We start from the raw sequence: 23,541 nt of genomic DNA, 5'->3' as shown, positions 1-23,541 counted from the left end.
CAGGCTTTGCGCCACGCACGCACTAAGTTTGTCCCTCGTTGTTCGCCGTTTAAACCCGTACGTGGCAGTCAGAGAGCAGTGCAGCTCAGTGCGCTGATGCTGGTGCGGCAGCTTTCCTGCAAGTACTCACACTGTCAACATTTAGCTCCATAAACTGCTGTCCCGGTACTTTGTATATGCATGCCGCTGGGATATACTGAAGCAAGGATACTCATTAACTCCACACATTGCGCGTAACACTAGCTAGTAAAAAACGAAACATGTTTACGGTGTCGGAGCTCGTTGTCCTGCTGGCCGTCTTGTCTGCCACTGCGTCCGGCTACTTCGTTAGCATAGACGCCCATGCCGAGGAGTGTTTCTACGAGCGGGTCAACTCCGGGACCAAGATGGGCCTTATGTTTGAAGTCGCTGAAGGGGGTTTCCTGGATATCGACGTTGAGGTGAGATATTACGCTTAACGTTAGGTGATAAACTAGCCAGCTAAGTTGGGCAAATAGGTGGGTTTTCCCTTTTTAACTGAAACTGCGGTGTGTACGGCCTGTTAGCCGGTGCTGCCTGCGCAATGTTAAGAGAGGCTAACCAACCAAACTAGCAACTGCCCGGGCTAATGACTTTCAACTCAGTGTCGGCTGTAAAGCAGTTTAAACTACGGATTAAATTATTGGAATATCATCACATTAATAGATTTGCTTTCTGGTCAAAAGTAGATGTGACATTGTTCATTCAGTTATTTCTTGAAACGATACAGGAAGTGCAACGTTAGCGCTAGCTAGTGTCTGGCTAAGTAATGCTAACTGAATCTTTAGCTAATCAGCTGTTTTACCAGTTCAGCTTGATCCTAAAACTGAAGAAGGCTGGGCCTCGTTTAACTAGCTATCTGGTTACATGCTGCTCTATTCTAAGGTGCATATTTGAATATGTTTTGTGTAGTCTGATGTTACCATATGTTGCCAACAAGCCACCACTCCCTGCAAGATATGTACTGCTGCATTGTTTTTTAGTTGGATATGTTTCTGACACTCTTGTGTTCCTTGCAGATAACAGGTCCTGATGGTAAGCAGATTTACAAAGGGGACAGAGAGTCCAGTGGAAAGTACTCAGTGGCAGCACACATGGACGGAACCTACAAGTTCTGCTTCAGCAACAAGATGTCCACGATGACACCCAAGATCGTCATGTTCACCATCGATATTGGAGAGGCACCTAAAGGCCAAGACATGGAGACGGAAGGTACTTATGTGTGTGCTTATGTGTGTGTCAAAGAAACTCATGTCATATTCTTTGGTCTGTTTCAGGATTAATCTTACAGACCAGTTTACTTTTTGTATGCTGCTGTTTTATTGACCTTCTTTCATTGCTTGTGTTAGTCTCTTCCCTTTCTTGACTTTATTCTGGGCACTCTTCTCCTCTTTGTAGGTGGTGACAGCTGGGATGGTAGGGCACAGGGCAGGCCGCAGCAACACTACTGTTGTGAAATAGACTTTTGGCGTGTGATGCACTGCAGAGCTTTCTCTAACCAGTCTTGTTTCCCTCGTGTAAACTAATATTATGTACCGCTACTACACTTATTACATGTAGGCAGTAAACCCTTGTGTTTGTGAATGGTTTGAGGACTTTCACAGTGAGAAAAGATGGTCCTGTTTCCCCGGTGATGGGGTGTTGCTCTTTCATAAAGCATGGGACTCTGCATAAATCACTAAGTGTGAGAATGTTACGCATGCATTCCATATGCATGTTTTTTTTGCACCAGGCCTGTGTGGTGTTGTGACTTATTGTTGATGGGGTGTCTTTCGCCTGTTTCAGCCCACCAAAACAAGCTGGAGGAGATGATCAATGAGCTGGCAGTTGCCATGACAGCTGTCAAGCATGAGCAGGAGTACATGGAGGTCCGCGAGAGGATACACAGAGCAAGTGAGTCCCCCCGGCCAATGAGAGCCAGTTTGTCATGTTTGTTGTGTCTGTGTGAATTTGCATGTTTACTCAGCCTGCCTGTTTTTCTCCTCCCAGTCAACGACAACACAAACAGCAGAGTGGTGCTCTGGTCGTTCTTCGAAGCCCTCGTCTTGGTGGCGATGACACTCGGACAGATCTACTACCTGAAGAGGTTCTTTGAAGTACGGCGGGTGGTGTAGTGCGGTACATGATCCCTCTGTGTGCTCCGCCGCTTCTCCAACACCAAGACAGTTATTTACACTTTGGAAACGAGACTGTCAGTTTTCAGTAAAAGCCTAAATACAATTGGATCTCAAATATGTTTTTGTTCTCCTGTTACCCATCTGGTCCCATCTTTATAAATGTGGTTATTATAGTTGTACATTTTGAATGAAAGGCCAAAACATTCTTGGATTGATGTCAGTTTTGTTCAGCATTTTTCTCATTTAAATAAGTTGTTGAATTTGTTTTTCTACATTGTTCGATAACAGTTAACCACCAATCACTTGCCAGTGCAGTTTTATGTATGTGTGAATGACTGTGGCTCATAATTTTAAGTAAAGTTAATGAGATGAATATGACTTATACATGCACACTGATGGATAGGCATGTCAGGAGTCACCACAGGAGAATGTATCCCTTATTAACCTGTCTATGGGACCCTTTTCCAATCATAAAAATGGCAAACGCAGATACCGGGGTCCCAACCAAGTGAAACAATGCCCAGGTAGATATATCAGCGCTGTACACTGTGTAATGGTCTGCAACAACTAATTGCACTCCTGGCGAATAAGTCTCTAAATATCTGAAGGATTTTCATTGCAGCTGGTCTTGGAGGGAAACTGTACAGCTTCTAGCTCTTTTTGTTGTTGATTCATAGAAATCCATGCCACACAACGCTTCTGTGGATGTTTTTGTTAATAGGCAATGTTGACTCCCTCTGTAGTTCCGAAAGGTAACAATAGGCCAGTGGTTTGTCATCCTTGGCCTGCGAATTCACAAGTCGATTAAGTTTCAGACACAGTTTAATGTTCCAACTAGGCAACAAGCCCTTGAAGAGTTGAGGCAGTCTTGGTGTTGGGCTGGATTTTAAACTGAACTGCTCGGGTTGTAACTCCAAAGCCAGGGTAGAGAAATACTGAAACACATGTTACATGGTGATTGATGCTGGGTGGGGGGTGGGTGGGGGGGGTCTGAAACCTAATGACTGCTGTGTGCTTTAGTTGCTTCTACTATAGTAATTTTTTGGGGGTTGGGGATTTTAAGTTATGTGACGTTAAGCAGATTTGTACTGTTTATTTTTCCTGGAGCATATCCAGTGAGATGCAACATTTGGACATTGAGATGCCTTTCAAATTAATATCTTTTTTTCTCCCGAGCTACAGAATTGTGTCCCAAGGCATTACCTACACATCCAGCACACATCTGCAACAACAGAAATGTTGCATGTTATTGAATATGCCCCAATTTTGTACTTAACAACTTCTGGTGAGCTCAGGCAGGTATAACTGCTCTGTACACAGTCTCTCCTTTGTGTGATTAAAAACAATCTGATCAATGGATCTGTACAAATGTGGAATGTTTGTGGAAAATTCCCCAGGTTTCATAATAAATCCAATATTCTGTAAAATCCTTTGGCCGTGTTTCAAAATGGAAGGTATTCATGGTTTATTGTGAAATAAATAGACAGTTGAGGGCCAGGTGCTCAACAGGGTCACTCCGAATTGTTCATTGGAATTTACCACAGCATTGGCAGCCCTTGGAAATTGAAATCATGGAAGGATTATCTCCCTCAAGCATTTATAATCAAAATCAAAATGAGTTGTAGGTTGGGTAGGGAAGCAGGGAGGAGCTTGCACCTATCAGGACTGTGGATGGTACAACAACAGTATAACTGCTCTTTGTACAAAAAGTCTGCTTGCCAAATTGAAAGATAATCTAGAATGGGCTGTCTAGGATGAGTCAGTAAACTCAAACCAAGAAGACAAAAGATCAGTTCTTTACCTGTTAGGGGAGAGAGCCCTATATGCTTCAAATTGGCTTTGCACTTTAAGTAAAGCAAGAAAGTAAAGATTTAGCATAGAATAATCATAGACTTTTGATTCAAAAATGCAAGCAGAAATTTACAGTCCCGCCCGAGAGTCGGCAGCATCACCTCAGTTCACCTGGGAAGCTGCAGATGAGGCAAATGAAAGAAAGATACATGGACCTAATAGCGAGGCCGGAAAGCTTTTGCCTCGATAACGTTCCTGTCTCTCGTAGAGAGACCGGGACGCCAAAGGCCATTCAAAATCCTGTCAATTTAATGTTGCCTAGCTTATCAACAAAAGAATATATCTGGTAGATGTGGCTAAATACCTTATACGAATCGTTAGGGTCTTCTGGTAAATACGGCATACTTCAATAAAATATCAACTTTTATCAGTTGTTCCCACTGCTCGCTGCTGCCGCCCTTCACTGTCTACGCGGGTGGAATTAGAATGAGAAGAGGAGACCTAATTCTTAAAGTGGTCATTTTTATTTGTATTATATGATGTTTGGTGTCTTTGATGCATGCCGAATTGAAGAGTGGCTTAGTACTGATTCGTTAAAGGTTTTCAGCCATCTTCTAACCGGTATGTACCTTCGCCGATAAGCAAGGCAACATAAACTGTCAGATTTTTTAATTGAGTTTGGCGTAATGACGTCTCATACCTGGCAATCAGAATTTATAATTTATGTTCCTCGTTTATTATTGTCTTACCACTGGCAAAACGCTGCATAACGTGCTGTTTACTTATTCTTACTGTTACTGTAAATTGTATAGGGAAGTTAAAAACGGAAACAATAAATAAATGAGCGGAACCATACACATGCTGTGCTTCAGTTTCCACCCGGTTTGTAAACATCAATGTACCGGAAGAAGGAACAGCGTGGACCGTCTGTCTGTTTCCAACATGGATAATACAACAGAGGGGAAATGGGAGAGTTTACCTGTTAAACTCAACGAACATATTTTGCAAACGCTCGATGAATTGAAATTCACACACATGACACCAGTACAGGTAAAATAATCCTCAAGCTAATACGTCTACTTTGTCTCCTCTGTACTTTTCACCAGTCCCCAGCAGGGGTTAGGCAGTAAACACATTATAATCAAATGTTTCCATTCTAGTCTGCTTGCATCCCGCTGTTCATGAGCAACAAAGATGTGGCTGCTGAGGCGGTAAGTGTACAAAATGTCATCCAGTTAAACTTGCTCTGAGTTATTGTGACCAAGAGAAGAGGCTTAAGAAGATTGAATTTGCCCCCAAACAAATGTCTCATATCTCTGGAATATCCTATTCTAAAACAGACAAGATTAAGTTGCTTATCCAGTCATATGTTTACCTCCTCTGGACCATATAGCAGACCATACACCATACAGTGTTGTACACAAAAACAATTTTTTATCAGTCTGTTGTGTGCAACTTACCAAATCTAATTGTTGCAGGTGACTGGAAGTGGAAAGACACTTGCCTTTGTCATTCCTATAATAGAAATTCTTCTGAAGCGGGAAGAAAAGCTAAAGAAAATGCAGGTATGGATTCTATCAATTGGACTGTTGTAAAAACAAAATGTTCTTTTCATGTGACACTGTGGAAATTTGGAGAACAGCTTAGGATGTACAAGGTAAAGGTCACTCTTTTGGCAGGTTGGTGCCTTGGTGGTCACTCCCACCAGAGAGCTGGCCCTTCAGATCAGCGAAGTGATGGAGCAGTTCATTCAGAAGTTTCCACAGTTCAGGTAGGTAGAGAGCCAGTGGAGACAGTCTGAATGTGGATCAGAGCCAACAGATCTTCAGCTGGTCAAACTATTTGAGAATACCTCGTGGTTTTCCCCATTGCTATTCCAAGATTGTGATTCCATGTTTAAGATGGTACTGTATCCAAGTATGTGTAGCATTTTTAAACACCTGTGTATTATTATCAGTGTTACACAACGTAAAATGCTACACGTTGCACCTTTTAAAGTTATTATTAATTTTCAATGTGACGTTTCTTTTTCAGGCAGATTTTACTGATTGGTGGAAGCAACCCAATAGAGGATGTGGAGAAATTTAAGGAGCATGGGTATGTAATGCGCTCAGTGTGAGTCACAAAGACGGCTAAACTGAGACATTTTCTTTAACTATCAGAGTTAATGTGTTTAGTCAGATCATTTAAAAAGAAATGCGCAAGAAAGTAATGAGTGTTTCTCTGCACAACTTTAACTTGTGTTTCCCCGTTTCAGGGCGAACATCTTGATTGCAACGCCGGGCCGCCTGGAGGACATGTTCAGGAGGAAGGCAGATGGCCTGGACTTGGCCAGCTCAGTCAAGAGTCTTGATGTGCTGGTTCTTGATGAGGCAGACAGATTACTAGACATGGGTTTTGAGGCCAGGTACGGCACAAAGAAAACACAAGAACATTCTTAAACTATGTTATGAGACAATTTGCTTCAAATATTAGCGTATTTTACTTTGTTGTGGGCCATGCCGCTAACAGGCTGTGTGTCTGTGTCCAGTCTGAATACCATCCTGGGCTACCTGCCGAAGCAGAGGCGTACCGGCCTGTTCTCAGCCACTCAGACCCAGGAGCTGGAGAAGCTGGTGAGAGCCGGCCTCAGGAACCCCGTACGCATTACCGTCAAAGAGAAGGGCGCCCAGAAAACCCCCTCCAGGCTCTGCAACTACTACACTGTGAGTTAAGAGCGTCGCACACAACCTGGCAACCCAATCTGAAATCTCCTCTCACATAAATCTCTACAATCACGTCACAGTTATTTTTTTGGCTCAATGGTTGTGTCATTTCAGATTTGTAGAACAGATGAGAAGTTCAACAACCTCGTGGCGTTTCTCAGACAACACAAGCATGAGAAAAATCTGGTGTTTTTTAGGTACGTTACGCCATTAATTGCCCTGAAATTCAGTTGTCCGGTTTTAAGTGTGCCATTAATGACTTAACTGTTGTCTTGCTCTCAGTACATGTGCATGTGTGGAGTACTATGGTCGCGCTCTGGAGACCCTCGTCAAGAACGTCACCATCCACTGCATCCACGGCAAGATGAAAAATAAGCGCAACAAGATCTTCGCCGACTTTCGGGCCCTGAAAAGGTGAGAGTTAGCTTGTGCGTTTCTTGGCTCAAATGTAAAGATAATCTTTGTTTTGGCCCGTTTGAGTAACTTTAGTTTCATTCTGTCTTTGTGTTGTGTTGCAGTGGGATCTTGGTGTGTACAGATGTCATGGCCAGGGGGATTGATATCCCCGATGTTAACTGGGTGCTGCAGTATGACCCTCCCAGCAGTGCCAGGTGAGTAGGCGTAATCGAGAAAAACACTTGAATTTTAGTTGGATTTTGTGCAGTCCTTGGCCCGTCAAGCAGGTGCTGAGCTTAAATTTTGAGTGAGTGATGAACTGTGGGTTCTCCCTTCGCTCAGCTGTAGCGTTCTGTCTTTCTCGCAGTGCCTTTGTCCATCGGTGTGGGCGTACAGCACGTATAGGTAACCACGGCAATGCCCTTGTCTTCCTGCTGCCAATGGAGGAATCCTATGTCACTTTCTTGTCCATCAACCAGAAAGTGAGTTCTGTTTTTTATTTTGAAATCTCTGAAACCTGGATGCTAGAATGCTAAAATCAAAGGATCTTGCTCTTCTCTGCCAAAACTTGGAGCCAAGTCTTTGTTTTTTTTGTGCCCTTTCTCCAGTGCCCGCTGCAGAAGATGCCCCCTGTCAGTGATGTTGTGGATGTCCTGCCCAAAGTGAAGGCCATGGCTCTGGCAGACCGTGCAATGTTTGACAGGGGCATGAGGGCCTTTGTCTCCAACGTCCAGGCCTATGCCAAACATGAGTGTAGTCTTATCTTCAGAGTCAAAGGTGAAAACAGTTACTTGAGGTCTTAACCCTAATGTGTACAATTCTGTACTATGCACAGTTAAACCCCAGAAATGACTTTTTAAAAGATTTTTTGGTGCCTTTCTTTGTCTAGATCTGGACTTTGCCTCCTTGGCCCGTGGCTTTGCCCTCCTTCGCATGCCTAGGATGCCTGAACTAAAGGGTAAAACATTTCCTGAGTTTACCGAGGCAGTGGTAGACACAGACACCATCCGCTACAAGGACAAGAACCGGGAGAAACAGAGACAGAAGTTGCTGGTTGAGCTGAGAGCAAAAGACAGGACCGCTCCACCCAGAAAGAACTTCGCGAAGAATAAAGCCTGGTCCAAACAGAAGACCAAGAAGGACCGCAGGAAAAAGACAGCTGCCAAGAGGAAGTTTGATGAGGTATTTGCATGAAGTGACCGACAATCCTATTGACACTTTGATAGAACCACTACGTTTACTTATGCCTCTCCTTAAACCTTTGTGTGTCTGCAGGGCTCCGATGTGGATGAGGAAGACATGAAGGAGCTTTTAAAGGACACCCGGCTCCTGAAGAAACTAAAGAAAGGACAAATCAGTGAGGAGGACTTTGAGAAACAGATAACAGGTGAACCAAAGTCCAATCACAAAACAGAAGGACCATCACAAGCATGCAACAGCTCAGGTGATGAAGCTGTATGATGGAACAGCTGTGGTCCATCTGACTGCGACAGAACATTCTGCCTAGTTACTTTGATCTTGGAGATAAATCTGGAAAAGGAACCAAATGTATCAGTCAACCTTCTTGTAATATAATTGTCTACACAGAGTGAAGCTATACCTTTTAACATTTGTGGCAAATAAACAGGTTTTTTTTTCACTTTTCAGTAATGGTTTTTATTTGGGAGTTGTGGGGCGCAGCAGTTATAAATAGAGTTTGATGAGTTCGTCGCTGACAGCAGACGGGGTGAGGACTCCCAGGTCAGTGAAGAGGAGGGTGATGAGGGAGGGAGGTGTATAATCAATCATGGGATGCTCCTCTGACAGGTTCTGTACAGTCTTCAGGGTGTCCGCCTTGTACTGCGGGGGAGAGGAGAAGAAATACGATGGAGCAGAATAGCTATGGATAAAACAACACCGGCACAGACATGAAAATACTCGTGACTGCTGGAAATTACATCGTACCTTAAATTTATCTGGCACATCCTGCTGGTTGAGCGGATAGAGACGGACGAACTTGAAACTCTCCGCCACGACGTAGAAGGGCTTGTTGTGAGCTTTAGAACACACTGCCATCTGATATGTGCCAATCTGCACGGGGCAAAGAGGTAGACATTGAGGCTTATGCTCATATCTTCACAAGCAACATCAATGGAGTAACAGACGCTTTACTGCAGCACACCTTGTTGATGATCCCTCCGCTCTCCACAACTCCCTCTGCACCAACAATGACGAGGTCTACCTTCTCCAGGACGTACCTGTGGACAGTGACAAAACAAAAAAATGTCCTGCATAAATACAGCTCAATTCTTGTCGTCTTTTCCAAGAAAATGGCGATACTAAATAATATTCACCCCACAGCTGCATCCAGGACTACTGTCACTGGAACATTGAGGTTCCTCAGGGCTTCTGCCATCTGTAGCCTAGGGGGGGGGAAAAAAAAATCAAGACTCAATGAGTGTGTGTCCCTGCAGAATAAATCTAGGACACAATTTAGTGACACTATTCACTCACCCAGCTGCGTCGGGCTGGGATTCAGTGACATACACAGAGAAGCGCTTCTTCTCGGCTGCAGCTTTTTCCAGCACCCTGAGCACTACTCTGGAGAAGGAGTGAGTCAGGATTTTCTGAGAGAGAGTAATATTAAACACAAAAGGAAATAAGGGAAATGGGAGCAAATATGACCAACAATCACTGGGCTGGCCAAACATGAACCAACAACAGTAAATGCACAGTAACACAATATGTTAAATGAACCCATAACGACTGATGGCGTCACTCACAGCGCCGTCTTTGATGAAGGTGTGACAGAGCTTGGCCACCTTGGTCCTGGACAGCGAGATCTTCTCTAGAAACAGTTCTCCTCTTTCCTCCATCACTTTCTTACAGCGCGACAGATCCTGGGACAGACAATATGGAGGTCAGTCTCCTGAACTACATGTGCAGGTAGTGTGTATACTATAGTGTAAGTAGCATCCCATTCCAAAAGTGGCCTTGGAGTTTCAGTTGAAGAGACGTTTCTCAGTGGCAGAAATACTCTCATTGGTTGGGTTAACCCTCAGTGGGCAGAGCCAAAGAACCACAGATTTTGAGGTCAAACTGGCAAACTTGACTGACAAAGAAGGAACGCTGGTCAAAAAATATACATGGAAATTTCCATTTGACAATGGCATTCATGATCTGGTCAGCAGGCTAGCTGCCTAGTTTACCTAGATAGCTGTGGGCTATAGGGTTTGAACTTGTAAGATAACTTAGTATGGTTAAAATGCATTTCTTCCGTTATTAACAAGGGCGCTAGGCTTCATAATATTAGCTTCCTCCTGTTTTATCCCTTGTTTTTTTCCCTGGGCTTCACTCTCACCCTTATCCATCTTTGGCTCCACCCATTGAGGTTCAACTCAACCAATCAGGTTATTTCTGCCTCCAAGGAAAGCTTGTACAAATAAAACTCCAGTCTGCTTCTTCTCAAAATGTAAATACTTGGTATGTAGGTGTGATATTTCTCTTTCACAAAAATAAGCCAAGAAAGCATGTGAGGGACTCGTCCCATGCCACTGACCTGGTGCTCCAGTGATGTGAGACTGATGAAGCGCAGGAAGAGCTCTCCCCCCGAGGAGACGGCCACAGAGGAGTCCACTCCTGTCAGGCAGTCTGTGGCCCAGGTCAGGCTCTCCCTCAGGCCCAGGATCGTCTCTCCTGGAGGGGGACGGTACAAGTCATCAACCTGGCTGCTTCAAGTCAAGTCAACCACTGCATTCATCACAGGTATGATGAATGAGCCCTACCGTTATGTGTCATGTGTTTTATTATAGTGAGATGAGCACAGGGTGAGCAAACCTTTGTCTCTCTTGAGGAACTCCAGCAGAGTGCGGATAGCGGCGACAGCAGAGGCCATGTCCGGGTCTTTCCTCATCTGGGTCCTGAAGTACTCCACCAGCTCTACACGGATGACAGTGGCCCACTGTTAGCTGAGTGATGTTTGTGATGCTAACGAGCTAACGTTAGGGGAGAGAGGAGACAAAACAACTCACCGTCTTCGTTCATCTTCAGACTCACAGCACGGCCAAACGGCTTGGGCTTGTTAAATCAAACGGTAGTGAACGACACTCGGCGGATGCTCAGTGAACTAAGTCAGCTAGAAGTGTTTGACACATGCCAGAGCTGGCTGTACTCCGGACTGAAGCCTTCGTTCAAATAAAACAAACTACAAGATTCAAACTAAACTGTCGCGTTTAAAATAAAGATTTTTAGCCAAACTCCTCAAAGTGTTTAATGTTACAACAACAACAAAGCACGTCAAGCACTGTCTACAAAGTTTTGCTCACACTATGATGTTACAACGCGTTAGCTCATCCTGCAAAGGTGGAGCTGCGGGTTGACGTGTCGCGGATTGATGACGTTTTTTTGGCATGGGTAGTGGCGTCTTCTGGTGCTGTCGGAAATATCGAGTTTACAATGTGAAAAGTAGCTCTGCACCACGCGATTTATAGAATAAAACAACAGCCACGATAAAAAATACGTTTCACACGGACCACTGTGTTATTATTTTACGCCAAAAGCGCCTGCATTTGGCGTATTGAGGACTTTAAAAATGGAAGGTAGGAGCTTATAGGAGAACCTGAAGGCAGCATTAATAACACAAGCAAGCGATGGATATAAGCATTAAATAAATCTCCATTATTGCCGTTTTCCCGGGTTTTCCCAAAGCAGCAGATGGTTGCTATTCTTATGCTTATTATCATTATTATTATTATTATTATGCTTGCAGTTTAGACTATTAAATAGCCTATGGACCTACAATAGATAACATTACAGTTAACATTATCTTAAGCACTGAAAGTGTGTTGATGACGGAAACCTCCTGTAGAGGAAGCCCTTCACCAGTACAACTTTTATGAGAAAATAACATGATCACTGTGCAGACAATGCAAAAGTTTGAAAAGTTCACTAAAGTTTCACTGCATCCTGTGGTGAGGTAACAGTCACTTCAACGAATATCGCTTAACTTCCAGTCCCGCCTTATTTGAGAGACGGAGACTCGAGTCACATGACCTGGACTCGAGTCAGACTTGAGTCACAATTTTAGCTGCTTGAGACTTGACTTGATGCATGAGGAGAAGACTTGAGACTTGACTTGATGCATGAGGAGAAGACTTGAGACTTGACTTGGGTTCTGGTGACTTGGGACTCGACTTTGACTTGTAGGCCTACTTTGATGACTTGAAAAGGTTTCTAAAGTCTTGACTTGAGATCTTGTGTTTGTGTAAATCACTTAGATTGAAAGTGATTAAATCTGTTCCAGCAGACGACTGAATTTAAATTCTGAATTTGTATGGAATGATTGAATTTATTGAAGTTGAAACTGATTCTAGAAATCAAACTCATGATGCTCTTACCAATTTTTTATCCTATTAAAACCATATTGCATTGAAAAGTCCTAGATATTTAGTTTTCTTTAAGATATTAAATTGATACTGGACTCTTGATTTGTTCTGACTTGACTTGCTGTTCTACATTTAGACTTGAGACTTGACATTAATGACATGGACTTGACTTGGTAATCTACATTTAGAATTGGGACTTGACTTGAGACTTGAGCCTCAAGATTTGAGACTGACTTGGGACTCGAGCAGAGTTGACTTGGTCACACCTCTGATATAGCCTAATCTCTGAGGACAAAGTGATGACTGATACTGACTGACAATATTGGCTATTTGGTCAGTGTGATAAATTATTAGACATAGGTCACCAAACTATCAGTTTAGGTCCTGAACATTGGTCCTGAATGCTCCACTGATGTGGGGCTTTTTTTTTGTGGATATGGATAAATATCTAAAATTTCTAAAGGATTTTTGCTTGGTCTCTACTCTCCATTTTAATCATAAAAACAATAACTAAGCTATAAATGTGTCTCACTTAGAGCAAGGTGTGTGATGACAGCCAGTACCATGCTGATCCCAGAAATATGACCCATTCATTTCCCCATTGGCAACTACAAAATAAATGTCAAAATAAATGTCATGAACTGGAGATTTAATGTTCCCTTTAACAGGCCGTGTGGGCTACAATCATAAACGAGGAGAACGGATTCTTTCAGATAGAAATGGAGTCAGGCTCACGTTTCATCCACTGTTATGCAATATAATCTCATGTAATAGCCCATGACTTTTTTTATCAAATCCCCCAAAGAGGTCAAATCCTTTCTTACTGAGTTTTGAGCAACTACCAGAGGGCAATATATCCACTAGAGACTGGCACCATGGACGGGTTGATAATGAATTAGAAGGTAGCCATCTTACAGCAGTGAGCCCTAAAAGCCACCTCTGAGTTAAGTGTCAGACATGAGTCATCATCATGAAAAGTGGCGAACAGTCCAATTCTGCTCCTATTATATTATAGTGGACACGTTTTGAGAGACCTTTTCCCAGAAAGCTTTAACCTTTCGGCACTCCAAAAACCATATGCATAAATGTAATATGGAGATAGGGATATTTTCATCAAATGTCTTTTATTTGTCATCAGATAAATGCATAAAGTTAAAGCTTATAATTTGATTATTCAGGTTCTGTGATGAAAGAGTAATATTCTTCCATACTCTATCCCAATTTATTGAAGAGCCACCATAATCAATGCATTTGTTCCGTATTCTTCTGATAGCTAGGGGGGTGTGAGAGTGAGCAGCTATGGAGAGAATCATAAATGAACAATATACTACCTTTTAAAACCTTTTTTTATCAGTTCCATGAGTGGATGGCTGGTAGGTTGTATATTGCCCGCATAGCTGACTATAACTGGAAATACATGAAAAAGGATGTAGGTGAGATGTTATACTTTTCTTGAAAGGTATACGTAGGCCTTTTTCATCCATTACATCACCCAAGGTTTGTATAACAGCCTTGTACCATTGCAGTGATGTGAACAGTACTGTAGTGTATTGTTATAAAATAAGTGCTTGCGTGCCATTTGTGTCTAAAATTATAGACTTTCTCCATCTCTTGCCATACAAGAAAAGCACGACTTATAATTGGTCCGTGTCTTGATCTGCACCGTTGAATAGAGAGTTTTGGGAATACCACTTGGTCCAGTGGAACAGAAGCCACAAGACTCAATGTCGATCCATGGGTTAGAAGCCACCCGCCATCCTTTTTCTTTCTGTAAATGAATGAGTTTCACCCTGGGGCGTTTGTCTGTCCAGGTAAAGTGTGCAATGATACTATTTAATCTGTCCCAATACTTTAGAGGTGGGGAAAGTACGGAAGAGGATTAGGGCCACATGTGAAAAATTTATTTGAGTTCTGACTTTAAAGTCAGAATTCTGAGAACAACAAAACATCTTCTGCAAATAAGGATAAATAACGCTTAGATAACGCTTAAATAATTGTAATTGGCTCAATTGATTTTCATAGCCTATGTAATTCTCATCCCAAAGTGCTCACTGGACATGACAAGTATTAGTGTACAACTAATTCATAAGTTGTTAAAATATCATCAAGAAAAAAAATCAAATTAAGGTTTGATTTTTGAGGTGAGAACATTCATTTGGGTGATTTTAATATCAATCTACTCCGAATAAGTGAGACTCATTTGCTCACAGCAGAGTTCTCTAACAGACTATGTTCTCAAACTATCTGCAGGTCGACCTGCTCACTTCTAAACCAGCCACAGCTTTATCTGCTACTCTTTCAGAAATTTGTATCAACACTTTGGCATCCTTTACACTGACTTTTTCCATTTTACTTTAACTGCTAGAGTCAGATAGGAGTGAATGAAACGTTTCCCAAAGGGCAGCATTCAAAAAATAAACTGGAAATTGTTTTAAAATACTGATTTATGATGGGAAAGACATGGATATAATTGCTAAAATGGTGCACTTGTTAAGATCAGTTCATCTCTGGAAACAAAGGTGTGCTCATTGATTTTTTAGCTGTTAACATATCTACCCGCGAGGAATAGATACATCACATCCTGTGTATTGGCAAATGGAAAAAGAAGAAACTTCATTTGGATGAGCTAGTGCAGGGCTAACGCTGATCCTATATGGGTGTAACTACAATGAGGCTAGTCCTGACTCCTGACAGGGAGTGGGGTAGAGTGTCTATTTGGGTGCCAGCGCAGTGGACTGTGGGCTACTCAAGTCCTGACAACCCACCTACAATGTGTATGGGACCAGTGGACTATATGTTTTGTATTTGTATTATTTGAGGCATTTGTCACTGCAGTCTGTTGTTAACACTTGTTTCCAGGATCCCAGAACAATAAACAATCCTCATCTGACTGTTAACGTGGGCCTGGGGATAGCAGGACTGATAGATACATCAATCAGCACTTTCTTCTTTTTTCTTAACTAAAAATGACTTTGCATTGTCACTCCTTTCTCCATCCACTTTCCTCTTGATCTCACCCATGAACCTCCGTCTTATTTATAGATATCTTCATTTTGATCCCACTGAAAATCAAACCACTTTGATTCTCTAAATTTCATATCAGTTGAATTCAGTGACTTTTTTTTATATAATTTTGTCAATTCTCCACCCTCTCCTTTGATATGTTCATTACCAATTTTTACTTTAATATTGAGCCCCCACTAGCTCCAGAGGTGCTGTTCTGTGACTCAGTGGTTCTCAAAGTGAGATCCAGAGGCCTCCAGGGGTCCTTGATTCTCAGTAAAATGAGGAATTATTTAATTTCACCACAAATGATCCCAATGAGAATGTAAGATTGACTATTCTAATGAGAGATTTCATTGCCACTATTATTATCTCCCACACATGTAGACACTAAGCAGTATCAAACTAATGGGAGTTATAGAAGGATATGTTATTTCATGTAAAAAAAATTATATATATATATATATATGAAAGTATAAATGAGTGTTTTCTGAAAATATAATTGACTTTTGTTCATTGGTGGTTGCCCCATGATGATCACCAACTGGAGGTAATAGCTTAGCCTCCGTTATATTTACCACTACATCACTGTAAAAAGAGAAATTCCATAAAGGGATTAATAAAGTATCACATTATTATCATATGCTATGACTTTACCTCTTTAAGATCTATGCTGAAAAGGCGGGTGAATCCTATTGTGCAGATAAAGCTGAGTTAAAAAGCTGTTACAGCGTGCAGGCGCTGAAGTTGCAAGCAAAACTTTTTACTGGATGAGTGCATATCCAGGCTTTTTGCAGGCTCTTTGTTCTCCCACCACACAGCAGGGAGACAGATCTCTCTCCATAGTGCAGCTGCAGGCTCCCCAACACCCCTCCCCTCCGCGCTCTCCGGTCTGCGCAGGCGCAGTGGCTCCTCTGTGCGCTCTACTGTTTGCATTGTGTCTGAACTGCCGGCGAGCTTTAAAAATATTATACCCACCGCGGCAATGTCGGGCAGGTCGGTCCGAGCTGAGACCCGGAGCAGGGCAAAAGATGACATCAAGAGGGTTATGGCCGCTATTGAGAAAGTACGAAAATGGTAAGAGAAAAGAGAGGCAAAAACACCCTTTCGTTATCTAACACGAGAAAGCCTTGCTTGTTGGGGGAGGAGAGGGAAGGAGCGAGAAGGAATACGGGATGAAATTGAAAGAAAGGGCAATTTTTGAACGGGATTTACAGCAGATGTACTTGCAACTCAGGTGCACCGGGGCGCACTAGTGCGATGCAACATCCTGTAGTCCGGGTGCCACTAAACACACAACCTGTGTCCTTTTTTTCCGCAGATTTTAACAGCTAGGGTTGAACCCAGAAGCCATTTCGTTGCAGTCACATGAAGCCATTGCTTTCTCCTAACCGCTGTTGTGCTTGTGTCTCCGGCGGCTGTTTGAAGGCAGCAGGACGAGTCAAAACGTCCAATAACTCCGACTTGGAAACAATTTGACGACGGCGCTCTTGAGTCGGAGTAGTTTAGTCCGTCTGGAGTTTTAAATTAAGCGCTTTGAGTCGCCCTTTAGGTCTGATAGAGACTAAGGCACGGTGGGGGTTGGGAGAGGGAAGTAGGCTACTGTAGTGCATGGCTGAACACGCAATGAGTCAGTCTTAACGTTTAGCGGATAAAACAGCCGGTTTTATCAACTTATAGCACGAGGAATCTCATTTCCAGAGGAGACATGACCGCGGATAGCAGTTGTATAAGCCCACGCGGCGGTGTAATTGAAGGATGGATATATAAATATATAAATGTGATATGTTTTATCTGGTGGGTTAATCAGACCTCCCCGGGTCCAAATCAGTGTGCTAGTAGTAGAAGTTGTGGTCTTCAGTTCTGAAAACTACTTTGCCTCAGGTGTTTTAGGTGAAGTCTCGTGCATGCTTTGGGGCATTTAGATGACGTAAAATTTTATATATCTTTTTGGTTGCTTTTTTTTTTTATTATTGTTTTGTTCTCTTATGAGTAACGAAAAAATAATATATATGTACATTGATGTAGGGACTCACTGTGTGTCTGTGGTACTAAAAAGTGACTTTACCGTGACCCTGTCATCATTTATGATTATTATTTTAATCTCTCATGGTATTTAATATTGTAATATTCCTCCAGTGATTTCTAGTGTGCCTACGGGGCTCAATAGTGAGTTTATAGTCACCTTATTGTTCTGCTGTTGTCTCTATAATATACCTATAGAGATTTAAAGTGTTGCTGTGATATTCAATAGTGAGTTTATAATAACCTTATTGAACTTTTTTTTAACTCCTATGGTATCACTATAATATTCCTACAGGGACTTAGTAGTTTTGCTGTTGTAGTTATATAATATCCATTTAAAATGTATTTTAGGATTACAGTAGTTCTTTTTCACAAGGGAGCAGTTTGTGTTATTGCCTTTAGCTCTTGTTTTGAGTCAGTTGAGTACAGCTGGGTGTCTCTCTATACAGGGAGAAGAAATGGGTGACTGTGGGAGACACATCCCTTCGCATCTACAAGTGGGTGCCGGTGACAGAGCCCAAATCAGATGATGTAAGTCCAGCTTACTGTCATGATGTGTTGGACCCACACATGTTGCACAAGTAGTTATATATATAAACCCAAATGTCTTGAACAGATACTTTATGCTGACGATGTAGAAAATGAATACATACACTGATTGTTTTTGCATGTGTGTGTTCATGTCACTCTTTTGCATTTGAATTGGATTTTAGCGGAACTGTTTTCTTGATATCCTCACGCTCTTGTGTTGTGCTTGAACACTGTTGCTTCCTCTCGTTTGTTTTAGAAGAACAAGAACAAGAAGAAGGGCAAAGATGAGAAGTACGGCTCAGAGGTGACCACTCCAGAGAACAGCTCTTCCCCAGGGATGATGGACATGCATGGTGGGTGTGACCCTCACACACACACCTACAGCTAGAGGGGTTGTTTAGGGTAGAGCTGAACAATTAATTGAAGAAAAAAAAAAAATCAAAATTGCAATATGAGCTTCTGCAATTTCCAAATCGCAGAGGCTGCAGTTAATTGCTTAAGAGAGAGTTTAACAAAGTGTTTTAGAGCTGCAGGTAATCTTTGGTCCATGAATCAAAACTTTTCATCATACTCAAATGTTGTTGTTTTTTGACAAAATCACTTTTCTTTAAACAATTTCATAGTTCTAAAAAATTATGACAAGAAAAACTTGTCATACATTAATGAATCGCTGTTTAAATCACAATTGCAATATTCTGTCAAATACTCACAATTAGATTTTTTTGTCAGTATCTTTCAGCTCTAATTCAGGGTATCCATGGAAGACCTACAAATATGGAAATATCTTAAATACAGATATTAGAGGACTTATTCTTTTTGTCAGCTCTTAGAATACATTGCATATTGTAGTACTAACAGAGCTAGTGGTACCATATGCAAAACATGTTTAGTTTTTTCTTTCATCGTATCTCTTTTGCTTTACTAACTATAATCAGACCTCATGTCTGAACAATTTCTTGTTTTCCTTTTTGTTACACTGCCCATTATTTTAATGTATTGTGTTGTTCAATCAGAAATAGGCTGCTTTGACAGCTTGGTGGGTGTTTCATCTTGAGTCAGTTATACCCATTGTTGCTGAGCATTTTTATGCATATTTTTGCTGAATGTGGTCATTTTCTATATAAAGACCGCCTATTGATTATAGTGTTAGAATCCAAAACTCTTTAAAAAAAAAAAAAAAAAAGCTTTGCATCTATTTGCTATGAGCACTTTCCTTTTGAGATGACCATATACAGAAGAGGATTAGGGCCACATTTGAAAACTTTATTTGACTTCTGAGTTTAAAGTCTGAATTCTGAGATTAAAGTCAGAATGTTGAGAAAAAAGTCAGAATTCTGAGATTGATGTTTTTTTAACCAGAATTCTGACTTTAATCTCAGAATTCTGACTTCAAACTCAGAACTCAAATAAATCTTTCATGTGTGGCCCTAATCCTCTTCCTGTAAACCATGGGATAATTTCTATGAGCAGTGCGATTGTATACAATGTCGTAATCGAAACACAAACTCAAATCACTCGTCTTTCACTTTCTGTCCATGCTAGATGACAACAGCAACCAGAGCTCCATCGCCGACTCGTCCCCGGTGAAACAGGAAAACAGTTGTAGCACCAGCCCCGCCCCGGAGCCCGCCGCCGTGTCCCACCGCGACAACAGCGAGACCAAGAGTGACCAGAGCCCGGACAGCAAGAGGGGTGAGACATGTGCACACACACACACACACACTCATAAACAAGCATACAATCTCAAATGCTGTAGTTAAACATACATACAGCGGGGCACAGACACAGTGCAGCTGTGGTCATGTTATTCCCTCGGGACTTTAACTGTCACCCCTCCGTTGGGTTTCTCTGTCTCCCTCTCATACTCTCTCTCTCTCTCTCGCTCTCAATTTGTCTTTTTTACTGTGTCCACTTTACTCTCCGTCTTTCCTGATCGGTCTTCTTCTCTCACATTGATTGGACAGAATTGACGTCTCATATAAACGTATAAAAGTAGTATATCTCCCCTGGCTTATATAGTTTTGTTCACATCTCCGTCCCTTTTTCAGAGATTTCATCAGAGTGCAGTTACTCTGTGCGACCACACAGCGGCACTAATGTGTCTAAAATGGCTGTTTCTTGTTCTTCACTGATGAAAAACTACCTCAAAGTTAGGAGTTATCTGTAGATAGTTTGGTCCCCTCTGAATCTGGTGCCGTGTGCTGTGTTCCTCAGGTAAGACCACCCCTTCTTCAGAGACCTCAGAGAGAGCACAAAGTGCCAAGAGAGACAGCCTGTCCTCAGGGGAGAAGGACTCCTCAGACAGCAAAGCCACTCAGGTATGGACATCTGTGCACATCTGTCTTCAAAGCCTAGGGATCAGTCTGGTAGGGATCAGTCTGGTAGCCCATGTAGTAGTGATGGTTAATGGTAAAATGGCCACAGAATGCAGATCTTGTGTTGCTCTAGATCAAAGTTATTGCTAACTTATTCCCTAAACCAGTGGTTCTCAACATGGGGTTTGGGGGACCACTAGGGTCCCCAGCAAATTGATGAATTGTTAAACCTCACCATTATTTAATTTACAAGAAGTTAACACAATTAGAGAATGTAGAAGAATGACTGTTGCAACCATATTGTGTGCTGCCTGAATGCACATAGTCAATGTTTGGATATTTGTAGAGTGACATAGATGGACTGTCTATTGTCTTGTCTGGTTTGCACTGTAGGTGAGGTCCTGCTGTCCTTGTCCAGCAGTGGTGGAGACCACTGTTGAACCATGTGTGCCACAATGTACTGTTTCACTGTGCAAGATGTCGATGTGTCTCTGCACCCAAACCACAGGGACTGCCTCCTGTATATTCATTGTACTTGTTGTACAAAGCGATTCTGACCCTCTCTTTTCGTTTTACCTGGCAGGACCTGGAGGAGGAGGCCCCACCCAGCAAGAAAAGCAAACAGGAGTCCTCATCTCAGGACTTTGAGGAGAGTTAAATGTTCTGGGCTGAGTCATTTCTCTCCTTCATCCTCTCTTCCTCCCTCTATACCTCCCTCCATTAACCCTAGATAATTTGGGGGTAATGGACTCACCGGTTCTCATCCCTTTCCTCTTTTTCCTCCTTAGCCAACCCACCCCACCCCACCCCCACCCCCCTGCCCCACTTGTTAATACCAAAGGGAGAACGGACATCTTCTCTCTTCCTCTCCTAACCGCCGACCCCCCCCCCCCCCCACCTTACCACATTTGCCCTAACACTCCTCTGCCACAGAGGGAGAATGGATATTACCTCTATTCGCTAATCCCCTCCGTGCTTCCTCACACTTCTCCACACTCTCTCTCACTAATGCCAAGAGAAGCTCTGAACCCAGGCTGCAATCCCCCTCCATGACCAGGGGGTGGCGCTGCCAGCCCAGCCCAGGCCAGGCCAGAAGAGAAACACTGACCTGCATCTGTGACTTAAAAAGAATAACACTGGGGATTTGACGCTGATGTCCACATCAGCGAGCGTAGGATGAGGTTGATCCTAGACTCTGGTCTGAGACCGTTTGAAATATTTTACTCCCATCGGTTTAGCTCAGGACACGCAGAGGCTAACCTGGTCCTAGATCAGTGGCTACGGGAAACCTCCACCTAAAGACCACATCACTTCAATCCTCCCAACTCGCCTCCTGTTAGACTAATGTTCTATATTTGTTTAGGAAATGTTTAGGGTTTTTTTCTCAGGAGGGTCAATGCACTGTTATGGTATATCACAATCGATCACAGATAGATTTGCTGCTGTAGTGGATGTGTCTTTTTTTCTCTATCCATGAAAGTTCTCCATTCACTTGTTTTCGATGAGTTAGTTCTGGTATGTAGAGGAAGAAGACAACGGTACTGGTCAAGATAAACTCTTTAGATGAATAGTGAAGACAGGCATAGGTAGCATAGGTCCTGAAGGTGTGCCTTGTGTTGCTATGATTAAACATACTTAGGTCAAACAGTTTTTGAATTACACTTTTGGTGCCATGTTTTGTTTTGCCTTATAATTGTCACTAATGAGTTTTTTTTCAATATTTATATTCAACCACAAAAGTTTCAGTTTGATTTTTAGTTGCAAACAATTGGAGACTGGAATTTAAACACTACCCAAAAGTAATATTGTCTCCTGTAAATTCAACATCTGCAAAACCTCATAAGTCCGAATTCATCTTGAGAATTTCAGCGGTTTCTCTCTACACCCTGGTTACTGGTCTGTTTCCACTTGAGGTGACGCTCTGTTGTTTTCTGGCTGTGTTTTTCCTCTGAAGTCGAAACAGACCAGTGCTGGTACTGGTTTCCTGTCTGGTCCGCCGTCATGACGTACATTTTTGTCACTTCTCATCTCTGTAAATGTTCTGTGTATCACTACTTACCTATGACCTACAAAGTTTTGTGTAGCTCACAATAGAGGGTCCAGTCTTTTAGCTCGAGCATTGGTTCTAATCCTCCTTCAAGGTGCTGTCTATTGGCTGAATCCATACACGTCTGGCATCAAGCTCTTGGTTTTGTGCAGATTTGTCATCGACATCAATGTGCGATTTACTTGAACTTAATAATAAGGATTCAGACCTATGACCTCTAATGTAGAACCTCACACATGTAAGATTTAGTTGCAGTAATTACTATTTACTGGTGAATATTGAATGAAATCAATTGAATCACAGTAAACCAAGGACTTCATATAACAGGGGCTAGATATGAGTACTTAATGAATTACTTGATCAGATGATCTCAGCAAATCAGCAGTCACATGGATGGAGAGAAAAGAAAAGAAAAAAAAAATTGTCTCAGTTTAGAGGATGGATTAGCATATACCTCATTCCCAGTCCAGCAGCGCTGGTACTTAAAATGCTATGTATTGACATTAACAGTTATAAACAGCATTATGTACACTCAGTTAAAAAAAAAATCTCACTTATGTTGTAGCTTTCACCTGATCGAGCCGATTGCTTATAGTTTGCTCATAACTGTGTGTAAAAAAAGAGCTGTGAGATATGTTGTTTTTCTTGGGACCATGTTGTTTCACTTTAGATCTTGTACAGATTTATGGTTTGGTTTGACTTATTTATTCCATCAGTAGTGCTTGGTTTTTATCATGTCCAATGGTTTTGTTTTCTTAATAAAAGTCACAAAACTTTTACCTTTTTCTGTGTATGTTGGTGGACTGATCTGAGCATCAGACAATTGGAAGGGAGCTGGTGTTGATCTTCAGTACAAGCCTCAAAGAGGAACCTCTCATGTTCTTCTGCAGGTTATTTAACAGCACTCGTTTCCCAGTGTTACGTCTGCCGATGTAGGACAACTGAGAGCTCATGAAAAATGGAGCAGGCTCTTTCTGCTGCCTGAGCCTGTCGGGGGTAATGGATCTGGGGATGAAACAGTCATGAGCAGTGCCACCGCTAATCTGTATTGTCCTGTGAGATAATAAGTGGGCTTTAATGCTGTTTGAGAGGCAGTAGATCTGCCTGCATTGCCCTGTGGGTAGAAGGCAAAGGCCTACTTTGTGCTTCTAGTTAAATAGTATCGCAGTAAAATGAAAGGCTGACAGGAAAAAAGTGCAAAGACAACCAGATACAGTGTATTTTTTCATA

The 23,541-nt window shown here is 42.2% G+C and overlaps 4 protein-coding genes across 8 annotated transcripts; 3 read left to right on the top strand and 1 right to left on the bottom strand.

Moving 5' to 3' along the window:
- The first annotated feature begins 82 nt into the window (after positions 1–82).
- tmed2 (transmembrane p24 trafficking protein 2) lies at positions 83–3,566 on the top strand. Of its 2 annotated transcripts, XM_071515681.1 has the most exons (5): positions 83–440; positions 1,038–1,230; positions 1,417–1,434; positions 1,804–1,911; positions 2,008–3,566. In XM_071515681.1, exons 1-5 carry the CDS (start codon positions 261–263, stop codon positions 2,130–2,132), a joined length of 624 nt encoding a protein of 207 aa, XP_071371782.1. In that variant the 5' UTR covers positions 83–260; the 3' UTR covers positions 2,133–3,566. The 2 variants fall into 2 exon arrangements, with proteins under 2 accessions (XP_071371782.1, XP_071371781.1); XM_071515680.1 differs by lacking the exon at positions 1,417–1,434 and having other exon boundaries at positions 86–440.
- A 1,269-nt stretch (positions 3,567–4,835) lies between these two features.
- ddx55 (DEAD (Asp-Glu-Ala-Asp) box polypeptide 55) lies at positions 4,836–8,666 on the top strand. Its single transcript, XM_071515665.1, has 14 exons — positions 4,836–4,976; positions 5,087–5,137; positions 5,405–5,491; positions 5,606–5,697; positions 5,961–6,023; positions 6,184–6,333; positions 6,457–6,631; positions 6,746–6,828; positions 6,914–7,045; positions 7,150–7,242; positions 7,395–7,509; positions 7,636–7,804; positions 7,917–8,209; positions 8,303–8,666. Exons 1-14 carry the CDS (start codon positions 4,869–4,871, stop codon positions 8,486–8,488), a joined length of 1,797 nt encoding a protein of 598 aa, XP_071371766.1. The 5' UTR covers positions 4,836–4,868; the 3' UTR covers positions 8,489–8,666.
- Positions 8,667–8,668: 2 nt separating this feature from the next.
- On the bottom strand, positions 8,669–13,874 carry eif2b1 (eukaryotic translation initiation factor 2B, subunit 1 alpha). Of its 3 annotated transcripts, none has more exons than XM_071515668.1 (9): positions 13,862–13,874; positions 10,844–10,945; positions 10,566–10,702; positions 9,790–9,906; positions 9,521–9,633; positions 9,361–9,429; positions 9,189–9,264; positions 8,972–9,097; positions 8,669–8,866 (listed from the first exon to the last, which is right to left on the bottom strand). In XM_071515668.1, exons 1-9 carry the CDS (start codon positions 13,872–13,874, stop codon positions 8,711–8,713), a joined length of 909 nt encoding a protein of 302 aa, XP_071371769.1. In that variant the 3' UTR covers positions 8,669–8,710. The 3 variants fall into 3 exon arrangements, with proteins under 3 accessions (XP_071371769.1, XP_071371768.1, XP_071371767.1); XM_071515667.1 differs by lacking the exon at positions 13,862–13,874 and adding an exon at positions 11,038–11,365; XM_071515666.1 differs by lacking the exon at positions 13,862–13,874 and adding an exon at positions 11,038–11,365 and having other exon boundaries at positions 8,669–9,097.
- Positions 13,875–16,318: 2,444 nt separating this feature from the next.
- bcl7a (BAF chromatin remodeling complex subunit BCL7A) lies at positions 16,319–23,020 on the top strand. 2 transcript variants are annotated; one of them, XM_071515683.1, is made up of 6 exons: positions 16,319–16,470; positions 17,868–17,949; positions 18,206–18,302; positions 19,492–19,641; positions 20,164–20,267; positions 20,848–23,020. In XM_071515683.1, the coding sequence occupies exons 1-6, from the start codon at positions 16,379–16,381 to the stop codon at positions 20,920–20,922; spliced, it is 600 nt and encodes a 199-aa protein (XP_071371784.1). In that variant the 5' UTR covers positions 16,319–16,378; the 3' UTR covers positions 20,923–23,020. The 2 variants fall into 2 exon arrangements, with proteins under 2 accessions (XP_071371784.1, XP_071371783.1); XM_071515682.1 differs by lacking the exon at positions 16,319–16,470 and adding an exon at positions 16,539–16,630.
- The last annotated feature ends 521 nt before the right edge of the window (positions 23,021–23,541 follow it).

This window comes from Centroberyx affinis, unplaced genomic scaffold (assembly GCF_046629955.1).
Source record: "Centroberyx affinis isolate AG114_WGS23_722 - 3 ecotype Tasmania unplaced genomic scaffold, CSIRO-AGI_Caff_v1 ptg000364l_1, whole genome shotgun sequence".
Taxonomy (NCBI): domain Eukaryota; kingdom Metazoa; phylum Chordata; class Actinopteri; order Beryciformes; family Berycidae; genus Centroberyx; species Centroberyx affinis.
This window is presented reverse-complemented; position numbering and strand designations above follow the sequence as displayed.